Source organism: Acytostelium subglobosum (assembly GCF_000787575.1).
Source record: "Acytostelium subglobosum LB1 DNA, scaffold: scaffold28, whole genome shotgun sequence".
In the NCBI taxonomy this organism is placed as follows: Eukaryota; Evosea; class Eumycetozoa; order Acytosteliales; family Acytosteliaceae; genus Acytostelium; species Acytostelium subglobosum.
Genome location: NW_012236505.1, coordinates 306,243 through 318,443, shown reverse-complemented (window position 1 = coordinate 318,443; position 12,201 = coordinate 306,243). Strand labels below are relative to the sequence as shown.

Genomic DNA, 12,201 nt, shown 5'->3' with positions numbered 1-12,201 from the left:
ACTACCCTTCACTCTACTACTACTACTACTACTACTACTACTTTGTAATATTACTATAACTATATAACATCATCAATCATGGAACTACTTGTACCAAAGTCAATAAGGAATGCAGTGTCTGCTTCATTTGTGGGATGGGCTCATAACTACTTGTTCTCTCACTTCTTTGTAAGATTGAGACGTGGAATGCTCACGGTGGTCATTGATGATGCCGCCTATCCATCACACAGCACATCCACTCCATCATCATTGGTCTATGGCAACATCAACAGTCCAGCCTCAGAGTGCGCCACACTCACCATCAACAACCTCTACAGATTCATGACCAAGGGTAAGTGCGTCTGGGCTTGGCTGGCTTGTCTGGCTTGTCTGGTTAGCAGGGAGGCGGGCTTGAGTGGATATGATGGATACTAACACCAAACATCCCTTGTCGCTCTAGTTCTCTTTGGAGGAGACGTTGGCTTCGCAGAGTCGTTCATCTTGGGTGACATCCAGGTCAGTGACATGACCATACTTCTAAAGAGTGAGTGAGTCAAGTGATTGATCGACCTGATTGATCAGATTGAGTGAGTGAATGAATGAGTGGATTGATGGGACTAACATACAATCATCAACTGGAAACAGTACTTATAAACAACAGATATAACTTGGATGGACTAGACAGCAAGTGGGCTTTCCTCAAGCATGGTGTGGACCGTGTGTATCACATGTTGAGGAACAACTCAATTGAGGGCTCCAAGGAGAATATTAAGGCTCACTATGACTTGTCGAACGAGATGTTCCAGTTGTTCCTCGACCCCACCATGAGCTACTCATGCGCCATCTTCCAGAGCCCCGACGAGCCGCTGGAGGATGCCCAGATGCGCAAGATCCGCACACTGATCGACAAGGCCAACCTGTCGCCCAACCACCATCTCCTGGAGATTGGCTCGGGCTGGGGTGCGCTCGCCATGGAGGCCGTACGCAGGACCGGATGTCGCGTGACCACCATCTCACTGTCGATTGAGCAGGTCAACCTTGCCAAGAAGCGCATCGAAGAAGCCGGACTCTCCAGCCGCATCGATGTCCTCCTCATCGACTACCGCAACCTCACCGACAAGTACGACCGCATAATCAGTTGTGAAATGTTAGAGGCCGTTGGCCATGAGCACTATGGAGAGTATTTCTCTTCCCTCGAAAGGTATGTCGTCCAAGTGGAATAGTTCCAGCCTCAGGCCTCAAGGCCCCAAAGCCTCAATCACACCACACTAACACAATCAACAAAAACATACAACACAAACTTAGATTACTTAAACCAGATGGTATTGTTGTGATACAATACATCTCTTTTAATGATCAGAGATATGAGGAGTACAGGAAGGGTTGTGACTTTATCCAAAAGTACATCTTCCCGGGCGGCCTGTGTCCCTCGATCAACTCGGTGATCAACGCCGCCACCACACACTCGCAGCTGATGCTGGAGCACCTGGAGAACTTTGCTCCACACTACGCCATCACATTGGACAGGTGGAAGCAGACGTTCCTAAACAACCGCGCGCGTATCCTCGCCAGCGGCTTTGACGAGCAGTTCATCCGCATGTTTGTCTACTACTTCTGCTACTGCGAAGCTGCATTTGAGACACGCACCATCAACCTGCTACAGGTGGTCTTCTCGCGTCCATGCAACCCCAACCTGCCCACCTACTTTGCCGCCTCGCCCGCCATCGTCCACCCCGCAGCCTCCAGCAGTGACAGCAGCAAGATGTGTGGAGACTATTGTGAGTCCATTGGCGACTCGCGATCATCACCATCATCGCCTCAGATGTCCGACATTGCCAACCAAGCAGTGCCAATCCAACAGGAGTAACTTGGCCACCCTGCTTGGGAACTAACTCCATACATACTTTGCGCCAGTGCGCGCGTAACATAAACTGTAATAAACGATTTATTATTAACTGAGCGATGGCGAATGAACATCGTTAGTTAGACACAAGGAACGAGAATGATATTGCGTAAGTGCGTGCGTGTCTAATGCCTGCCAGGTGTTTGTATCGCTTATTGAAGAAGAATGTGTTGGACTACCAATGTCAATTGATTGAATGAGCGTGCAGCGAGCGATTTGAGTAATAGTGTGTGTTGCATGTGTCCAATGAATGATCCATTGAGTTGTCTGAACTCATGAAGTGATGGACTGATTGATTGAATGTATGAATGAATGATGTGTTGCTGTGACTGCACTGGCAGACTACCGCAGTATACTTGTACTTGTACTTCCATGTCCCTAATGAATGATATCAACAATGAATACCAAAGGTCCGCTGGTGAGGATGGTCGTGACATTGTCCAGAGTGATGTTGGAGGTGCTGACCATGGCGCCAAACTTCATCTCGTGGTGGTCCAGATTCCATCGCAGACCGGTGGTTGTAACCTCGTCGACAGTGCCAGCGAATGGAATGACCGAGCAGTTCACACCGCTCTTGAGATGAATCGTGTGCTTGAACTTTGGATTGATGTACCAAGCAATGTTGCCCTCTGAAAAGAGTACCATGCGAGTATCAGGGTTCATATGCATATTGTTAATGTTTGCAATCTCATGTGATATATTGCCACCAAGTCCTCCACTGACGTATATGTTTGAGAACTATGATTGATTGAGTTAGTGAATGATCGAGTGAATGATTGAGTGGACCAAACATACTGTGATATCATGTGTCTGTTCTACTTCACGGACTAACTCCATTGCTTTCATAAGGTCTGTAGAGTCTTGTGATGGGTCTGTCGTGATGGGTACACCAATCTTTGTGTAGTACTCACGGACGGCCTCATCAATCGAGTCCAGATCTCCCTTTATATAGTCGGGTACGAGTTGGCAGTTGGTATCCAGGCAATACTTGAACAGTCTATTGGCACCTCCATCAGCACATATAACCAAAGCACCTGTTTGTCAACATCAATGTTAGTATGAGTTAGGATGATTGGTGGAATTAAGGTTATTTACACTTTGACCAAAGATATTGGATTGCCTCTCTTGGTATGTCAAAGTTGACAAAGATGAGACAGTTGAGTTCTGTTTGATTCTTGTTGGAGAGGGATGGTCTTGTAACTGTGTCTGGTGGTGCGGCTGATGCAGATGACCTCTCGGTCATCAACAAAGGTGACATCTCATGACAGTTCCAAACTTGTTCTTGTTGTTGCATTTGTATGTTTGTGTAGTAATATTATTTGTAAATAGTAATAGTATTATTATATCAAGTAGTGTGAGTGAGAGATAAGGTGTGTGTCTTTGTGAGTGAGTGAATGAGTGTAGTTGTTGTAAAAGGTCATTGGAATGAATGAATGACACTTAGTGTGTGGACATGGTCTGACCCTTAGGATGTGGGCCACTTTACTCGATGTCCTCATCGGAGTTTGAATTATAAATTAATTAAAGACGAGGGGTTGTGTTCCCACCCTGTTTGGGACGCCGATAGTTTAAACGAAAGTTATTTATTGAGTCTATTTCAATCTTAATGTTTTAACGTAGTTGTTGTGGAACTTCTTAGTCTTGTTATAATAAGACCCAAATATCAAAGTGAATGTTGTTGATGTTAACACTCATCATCATCATTATGGTTGTAAAATAATGTAAGTTTATGCGTGTGATTAAATGAACTAGAAAGGAGAAACGTGTTGTAATGATATCATTGACAATAGCATTCATAGGACCCACTAAAGTGCCAGTCGGGCATCGCAAACAAGGGCATCTAGTCAAGATCAAAAACGATAAACACACATTGTCGATGTGACCCGAGTATCACATCACACACATCAAAATACATCAGTCGTTGCCATTTTGATTAGGTTTTGAAAGACTCGGGTCATTGGACCCAACCAACTACATGACCGAGGGGTATAAATCTTGTCAATCAGTCTATTGGACATTGTTCACCATCTTTGCTTTAACATATTGTCCACACCAAACCAGGTCTATTTGATCAAACTTCAAGTGGTGGCCACATGATTAGCCATTTGCCAAGTTATGGCACCTGATCGCTTGGCGAGTCTCGGGCGACAGTGCGACAAAGAGCAAATGTAACAACAAGGTATATGTTTGATCAACTCGTCAATCATTCATTTAAGTACATTATCACTCATTCAAATATTTATTCATTCAATCATTTATTCAATCAATCATTCAAACATGGAAATTGGAAGATTATTAATCTTATTATTATTATTATTTGTTTTGGACTTTAGTAATGGATATCAAGTTAATAATGTTACATTCGAATTTAAGATGTTAAACTCTTTGAGTACAACATTGACTGGTTCATTCACAATTGGTCAACAATATACAGTACTAGTTAATAATAGAACATGTACAATTCAAGCACCTGGAGTCAACGCCACCAACATCATTTGCAATATTGCCAACTATGTCGAATCCAACTCTGATGTAACTTTAAATGTTATAACCAGTACTCAAAATTATACAAACAGATATTATCTAAGACGTAAGTAATTGATCATTGATTGATTGAGTGAGTGGAGTAGTTCCACCCACAACCCAACTCACACTCATACCATAATCATTTAATCAATTTAGCATTCCCATCGGTATCCTATGCTGCACCGATTGCAGTTGATGGAGGAGATGTACAACTTTATGGATACTTTGGCCAACATGTTATCAATTATGGATGGGTCACAAATGTTACTGTCTTGATTGATAATGTACCTTGTTTAATTGCAATTGGTGCGGCCAAACCTTATAACATCAATTGTACACTCCCAAACAAACAATTCAAACCTGGTTATGGCAACCTCACCATCACCGTCAATCAATATTCTTACTTCTCATCAAAAGGTGTCCAAATTGGTAAGTTATTATTATTTGTCCAACTTGTCCCATAATATATATCATCTTCGCCTACTCACACTAACATTGAATCACATCCAGGACCTGATTCACCAAAGGATGATTGTGGAGACAAGTCATTATGTAATGGTAATGGTACTTGTGTGGATGGACAATGTAGTTGTTTTGTTGGTTATGGTGGATTATATTGTTTGGATCTACTTAATCATGATGTGGTTATATTACCAAATCAAACTGATGGTTCAGTTGTAATATCATCAGGTGGATCACAATTCCAATTCAATATGGCATCGATTCAGGAATTGGATCAGATTGGAAATGTTTGTAAATGAGGTTTTGACCTCAACGATGGGTTTACACTCATTCACGAGTTGATGATGGTACGCTCACCAAGTACAACTACACACTTGACCCGCCACCCTTCCACACGGCCATCGTCACCGCACTGTTTGAGTCATCGACAATCCAAAGAACTGTACCATTTGCCGGCCACTCATACACCTATCCCGCCAACTCACTAAAGTTGACCGTCTACATCAATGGCTGGCAGTTCAAATCCAACCTCAACACGCTGAGGGCAGTTTTTGCGACACAGTTTGGCAATGATCGTCATGCCGTCCCAACCCCAACTCCATGTTCCGGCGGGGCCTCGCATAGTGGAGACAATACCGACCCATCATTCATCGGATTGGACGGTGATAACTTGCAGTTTGTCAAGTTGATCAAGGATAATGTGACGTTCTTTGGTCGATTCCTACCTTACGTGATGGCCAATGATCGTGCTGCCACGTCAAGGAATGAGTTGATCAATCAGACCAATCTGGATGCATTCATCGGTATCAACATGCCACAATGTGACAAGTGTTTGATTGATCCAGACTTTAGTGTGTTGATCAATCCAAAGAATGGCGACGGCAGTGACTCTGCCGACTGCAATCACAGCCCACCATCATCCAACCAGTTTGCCAAATGGAAGATCGCGACAATAGCCGTCATCCTTGGTGTCGTGGCCCTGGCCGTCGTCGTTGGAGCAGCAATCTTCATCAAGCATCGAGCAAAGTCCAACGCCCAGCGCGCTACAATGTCCATGCGCATCCAAGAATTGTCCAAAGACCAACTATAAATATACTTAACCGATTGATTGAGTGTGGAGGCCAATCGATTCGACCCAACACACTCGCCCAGCCTCGTCCCTAGTGCGGCGGGGCCAGTTTATTCTATTCTATACTTTACATGTTTACAACGTTGGTCGAGGAATGGGTCGGAGGTGGCTGGGCATTGAATATGAAGGGGAAGCCAAAGGTATAGTGTTGTTCGCTGTCCGCAGCATTGATGTTGGGTATTGGTGTGACCTTGCGTCGGGTATGGACGGCCAGACAGGCCACCAGCATGAATAGCAAGACAGCTACCAACGCAAACATCACAGACATGTACATTGTGGCATGCGAGTAAAGTCGCGGGTGGAACCACAGCGCATGAGTTGTGAGTTGTCCATCAACATAGAACTCATACGTCTCGTTGACCACGTATCGATGTGTGTAGCCAGCCACCCAGTTGTAGTTACTCGATGACAGGCCCACCAAGCTGGGTTGGTATGAGGACGACTTGAGCGTGACATTGATCGTCGTGATGCCATAGTAACAAGGTGCCAACATGTTTGAGTTGCTATTGCTACTGTCGTCTGCGCTGTCCGCGCTGCCACCGCCACCATCGTATCCAGAGGTCGCACTGCCGTTGGAGACATAGTGGAAGAACATTTGCTTGGTGCCAACACCTTGGTCGTCCCACCATAGTGTGTGGTCAAAGTGCTGGCAGTCATGTGATGTGTTGAGTTGGATGATCTGCTGGCGGATGACCGTGCCAGTTGTTAAGACGAATCGGTCCGCTTCACGTATACTTGGCAATAGATATTGGAACAGGAGGTACAATCCACCTGACAAACATAGTGCCGCCAACAAAGCGATGAGCAATGTGTAGAACTTGATATACTTTGTGCTACCCTTTGGAGGTAACTTCACCTTCCCGCAACAACATGTTCTTGACCCAAGTGATCTTGTACTTTGTGACTGTGATTGTGATTGTGATTGTTTGTCTGGGATTGTGTATGTAGTGGTAGTTGTGGAGGTTGTGGAAGTTGTGGAAGTTGTGGCTTGGTCATCATGAACATGATCATTGAGTGATTGCCGTTGCCCTCGTTGTTGTTGTTGATGATGTAGTAAAGGCTGATACTCTCCAACTCCATCATCACTATTTGTTCCATCTTCATTTACTTCTATTGTACTCATTTGTGGATGTTATATTATAATATATATTTACAAGGACTAATATGATTGATTGAATGATTGAATGAAGTATGAGTGGCTTCAACCATATTACCATTCTACGCTCAGCTTAGCTTATATTGCCCATTATATCTGTTTGCTTATGAACATTCTTGGTCATTACTAAAGACCAAAAGATCTTGGCTTGCGAAGACCCACAATGTGAGGCCTTTGCGGCCTTGTTTAGGCCCAACCACTCACTCATCAATCATGCGCTCACCCCATAACGCGTATTTACACACATAGTCAATCAATCAGTCAATGGTTGTTATTGTCCATGGATTGGAATCGTTCGATGATGAAGATGATGGTCATTTGTTTAAAAGGACATGGAATGGCGAGACAAGGATAATGGCATGGATTGGACTTAGTCGGTGGTCCTCTTCTTTGCGAGATCCGACAGTTCTGCATCGGACACCTTCTTTAGCTTGTGAACAAATGTTGATATCTGGTGAACTGGTTGCAGGTTGTACGAATGTAATTGATATGCTTCCACCTTGGAGATGATATTGTAGAGGTTTTGTCTGGATTGTGATTGATTGATTGAGTGAGTGGAATAGTTCCAATTGTTTGATTGATTGAATGGATGAATATATCTTACCTTTTAACAAAGTTGATCAGTTGACTCATCAAGGGTGGCTGTTGTGTCTCGATATAGGCAATCTCCTCTTGGATGACGTGCACGAGAGGGATGCAGGGAAGGGTGCACTTGGAGAGGGCGTCGCGATAGTTCTTGAACGAGTCGGTCTTGGAGAAGAGTGACTCGTACTCGGACATCACCTCCTTGGTGCGCAGCGTGAATAGGTCGGCGACGCTCTGCACGTAGGCGTTCTGCAGACCCTGGTAGATAGAATACAATGTTTGGAAGTTGTTGAGCGTCTGTCGCAGCGACTCCATAATCTTGAGGAACTTCTCGATCATCTTGACGCGCACCTTCTTCGACTCGAACGCCAGAATCACCGAGGCCACCCATCGCGCCACATCATTGCTCCTATTCAAGAATGACACCAAGTTGGGCGATGTCGCCATCGAGTACTGGAACTCTCCATAAGGTGTAACACGTACCAAGAACTCAGGTGGCTATGTGATTGATCGAGTTAGTCTTGTGGTCCATCAATACGCGTGCACTCATACTACTTACTGGAATGCTCTTGAACATCTTGTACTCAATGAGTGTGAGCTGGCGTGCTATCTCCAGGTCATCAATGTCGGACAGTGCCAACTTGGGCGAGAAGATGTTCTTTGGCACCTTGGGATCGGGTGGATTGGTGCTGTACACCATCGATTGATTGTGTTCATTGGATCGCACCTGTACCAGCACTCTCCTAATATTCTTCACACTCAGACTGCCATCCCTCGTCAATGATCCATCGATAAAGTTGTTGAGTGATGCCACCAACTTGTCTGCGGTAGGTCTATTCAAAGGAGTTAGGTTAGTCACTGAAGCCGCCACTGCTACTGCACTGCAAACTAAACATACCCTGACTTGAAGTCCCATGGACACTTGTCAATCCAATACTTGATGACGTCGCATACCCTCTTGCGGATGGGCTCGAGGATCTCTTGTTTGAAGCGTGGATCTTGATTGAGTGATGAGTTGACTGGACCTGAATAACGCTGAATCAGCTTCTTGAGCAGGTTCTCACTTGTAGTGAATGTCTGATGGGTGTACAAGAAGGACTTCATGAATGATACATGGTCATGTTGTCTATCCTTCTCCGATGTCAAGAACTGAATCAACTTGTTCAGTGATGCCGCCTTGACGCTTGGTTTCTTCGTGTCCTCCTATAGATGTGTGGCGAGTTAGTATGTGATTGATTGGTTGATTGATTGGCCGTCGCAGCCGACGGGGGCACTTACATTCTTGCGAAGGTTGCGATCGTCACCTTCCTCCCAGACGTTGATGTCTTCTTCGTTCTCGATACGTCGGTACATGTTGTCGACTTGTTGCACCTCCTCGTCAAAGGTCTCCTCTTTCTTGAAGATGGACAGCTCGGGATCCAGGACGTTCTTGGATCTTAGTCTTGGCTTGACCAGACGCAGCAGGGTGATCAAACGACTCTCACCAGTCTCGGTGGGCTGGTGCAGCACGCCTGTCTCCTCCTCGATGATCTTGATCGTCTTGTGATGCTGTGTGTGCGTCTCGAGATACTCCATGATCAGCTGTAGCACAAACTGATAGGTGATGGCCTGCTTGTTCTCTGTGAACGATGGCTGCGCCAGTGTGCGGCCATACGACTTGATGCCTGTCAGCAGCTGTGTCTTCTCCCTCAGCTCCAATATCTCTGGATGCTTCTTCATCAACGTCGACTCCCACAATGCCTTGGGGATGTTCTGCATCCTTGATATCTCGCCGTCTAGATTAGTTGGATAGTGTTAGTCGTTGTCCAAGCATGTGAATGGATCGCGAGGTACATACCATCTTCTTGATTGATGTCATCAAAGTCGTCTTTGCCAAAGCTTAGGTAGTCGAGGGTAGTGTCATTGCATCCGCCCCAGAGGTAGAATGAGGTGCCCTTGAGGATGAGACTGTGGCTGGCGCGGTGGTGACCTTGGACGGTGGTCTGGATACGGAACCATCGCTTCTGATAGATGTCCAACTCAAACACCTCGAGGTTGCTCTGTGTCACCTTGGTCGTGTTGCCTCCAGTGACTACGATAGAATCCTGAAGTAGTGCGGCGGCGTGATGAGAGCGCGCCGTGAAGTTGCCCTCGGCGACGAGTGGACGCCAGGTGTTTGTGGCCAGCGTCAGACAGTGGATGTCGCTGAGCGAGTTGGTCGAGATGTCTTGGCCGCCAATGACGTACATGACGCCCTTGTGTGTGGTGGCTGTGTGGAAGGCACGCGGCTGAGGACCGCCGCCACTGGTGGACAACAGGGTCCAGGCCTTGGTGTCAAAGTTGAGCGAATAGACATCGTTGGACAGCTGGCTCCCCGACACACCGCCAAATATCAGCATGCAGTTGCCGTCGACCACTGCACTGTGTCCGAAGCGTGCCGAGGGTCTCTGGCCCTCGGTGAACAGCTCCGACCACAACTGCGTCTCGAACGAGTATACATGTAAGTCGTTTCTCAAGCCCGACGCTCCGCCATCGCCTCCAAATATGTACATCGCATTATTGTATACTACAGCTGAGTGATATGATCTAGATGATGGTCCACTTGTGCTAACCATACTATTCCATGTCTTGGAGGCTATGAATGAGTGAGTTGATTGAGTGAGTGAGTGGCCGCGTCGTCATCGTCGTCGAGTTGAGCTGTCTCCAAGTCCTTACCAAAGTTGAATGAATAGAAGTCATTGGTATGTGCATTATCATTGTTTGTGAATCCTCCGTAGATGTACATGCTGTCGTCCACACTATGATAGCAGTTTGAATGACCTGATCTAGGCTGCTCAGCTGCTGGCGTGACCTTGAGTGCTGCGGCAAAGTCTAAAAGGGCAGTGAAGGAGTGGAGGAGGTTGTTAGCGCCACGCCCTGATCACTGGTCTTCTATCTAGCTACATACTTCCAAACTTAGTATTGGCATCAAACTGTTGCTGCTCATTATCTTGATATAGAAGTGATGACTCGTGCATTGGCGATGAGGACGAGGAGAAGAGTGATGAGGGTGGCGAGTTGTCAGAGTTGGAGGGGATTGAATGTGAGGTCAGCTGCGCCAGGGTGGTGCTGGCGCGGTAGGGCGAGGGCGAGCTGCTCTTGAGGCCAGTGGAGGTGGAGAGTGGGTTGCGCTTGTTGGCGCCCGAGTCATTGGCGTCGGTCTTGGCGAGGGGCGGACGTCCGCCCATCAGCGGTGAATGGTGATGTGAGCCGGTCGTCGAGCTGGTGAAGCTGGGCGACGGTGAAGCATTGCCCTGGTGGCTGCTGGGCGACGATGACGACGACGGTGAGTGCGACGCGCCGCCCGTCGAGCCGGACAGATGTGAGTTGTGGTTGTGGCCAGTCGTCGTCGTTGTCGATGACGTTGAATGGGGTGTTGGCGATGATGGTGGCAGCTTTACGATTGGCACCGTTGTCATTGGCACTGACGGTGCCTTTGACAACAATGATGAGAACTTGGCCGACGGTTTCTTATCTCCACCGCCGCCCGTACCTGTTGTCGATGATGCAAAGTTGGACATATTATCTTGCACTTTAAATTTTGATTGATTGATTAAATATGTTGTTGTTGTTGTTGTTTTGTTGATGATTATATAATGTACACTGTTGTTGTTACGCGCGCTTCAGGGTTGGTTGACTATCAACCCTGACTATCTTGAATATGATCGACACTAACTGTTGTTGTCTAACCTTGATTGATTTATTGATTGAATGATTTGAATGAGATATATATAAATAAGTATTAAAGTACTATTAGTTGTTCAACAACAACAATAATAATAATAATAATAACAATAATAATAACACAAGCGATATAATATGATGTTGATGAAAGGTGTTGACAAAACACACAAGATTCTTCAAGCTCAACAAGTTAGCTAACTTGGTGGTGTGTGATCACTCAATAAATCTAAACTATGTTTTTTTTTTTCACACTCACTCTACAGCCAACTTGTTGATCTCAGTCGCTTCAGGTGGTGTCATGCCAAACTTGTATCACTTCCGATTCGAATTTCGAGTGATCGAAAGATATTATCCAATCTATATCTAGATAATATTGATAAATTTTATATATTTAATATGAATTCATTCAACATTGATCTCATTAATATTGGTTGATTCATTGATTGATTGTATCAATGACTTAAAGAATTATTTGAATGATTGTTTTGAACATCACAACTTTGAAATGTTTATTACAGTTATGTTGGATGGATGATAGAGATAGAGTGTTTGATTGTTTGATGACTCAAAGACACCTTGAAAGGTGTCCTCAAACTCTGGGGTTAGGGGGTTCGCAAATTCAAGTTTATTAACTATTCATTCAACTTCAAACACAACCACTCACTCTATCTCTCTCTTTCTCACTCACTCATCTACAACAAACAAACAAACAAATACACATTCATATATATATAAATTACATGTACATATAATAGCAAC

General features: G+C 45.3%; 5 protein-coding genes across 5 annotated transcripts; 2 read left to right on the top strand and 3 right to left on the bottom strand.

The window, feature by feature from the left end:
- Nucleotides 1–78: 78 nt before the first annotated feature.
- SAMD00019534_107020 (hypothetical protein) lies at nucleotides 79–1,846 on the top strand (the record flags this gene model as incomplete). Its single annotated transcript, XM_012894137.1, has 4 exons — nucleotides 79–331; nucleotides 440–523; nucleotides 625–1,180; nucleotides 1,285–1,846. The coding sequence occupies 4 exons, from the start codon at nucleotides 79–81 to the stop codon at nucleotides 1,844–1,846; spliced, it is 1,455 nt and encodes a 484-aa protein (XP_012749591.1).
- Nucleotides 1,847–2,260: 414 nt separating this feature from the next.
- Nucleotides 2,261–3,176, bottom strand: SAMD00019534_107010 (hypothetical protein; the record flags this gene model as incomplete). The annotated part of the gene is made up of 3 exons (XM_012894136.1): nucleotides 2,261–2,620; nucleotides 2,678–2,916; nucleotides 2,978–3,176. The coding sequence occupies 3 exons, from the start codon at nucleotides 3,174–3,176 to the stop codon at nucleotides 2,261–2,263; spliced, it is 798 nt and encodes a 265-aa protein (XP_012749590.1).
- Nucleotides 3,177–5,121: 1,945 nt separating this feature from the next.
- SAMD00019534_107000 (hypothetical protein) lies at nucleotides 5,122–5,960 on the top strand (the record flags this gene model as incomplete). Its single annotated transcript, XM_012894135.1, has 2 exons — nucleotides 5,122–5,157; nucleotides 5,232–5,960. The coding sequence occupies 2 exons, from the start codon at nucleotides 5,122–5,124 to the stop codon at nucleotides 5,958–5,960; spliced, it is 765 nt and encodes a 254-aa protein (XP_012749589.1).
- Nucleotides 5,961–6,066: 106 nt separating this feature from the next.
- On the bottom strand, nucleotides 6,067–7,082 carry SAMD00019534_106990 (hypothetical protein; the record flags this gene model as incomplete). Its single annotated transcript, XM_012894134.1, has 2 exons — nucleotides 6,067–6,929; nucleotides 7,067–7,082. The coding sequence occupies 2 exons, from the start codon at nucleotides 7,080–7,082 to the stop codon at nucleotides 6,067–6,069; spliced, it is 879 nt and encodes a 292-aa protein (XP_012749588.1).
- Nucleotides 7,083–7,525: 443 nt separating this feature from the next.
- Nucleotides 7,526–11,279, bottom strand: SAMD00019534_106980 (hypothetical protein; the record flags this gene model as incomplete). Its single annotated transcript, XM_012894133.1, has 8 exons — nucleotides 7,526–7,682; nucleotides 7,760–8,238; nucleotides 8,300–8,573; nucleotides 8,639–8,943; nucleotides 9,019–9,515; nucleotides 9,578–10,354; nucleotides 10,435–10,590; nucleotides 10,667–11,279. The coding sequence occupies 8 exons, from the start codon at nucleotides 11,277–11,279 to the stop codon at nucleotides 7,526–7,528; spliced, it is 3,258 nt and encodes a 1,085-aa protein (XP_012749587.1).
- Between the last annotated feature and the right edge of the window lie 922 nt (nucleotides 11,280–12,201).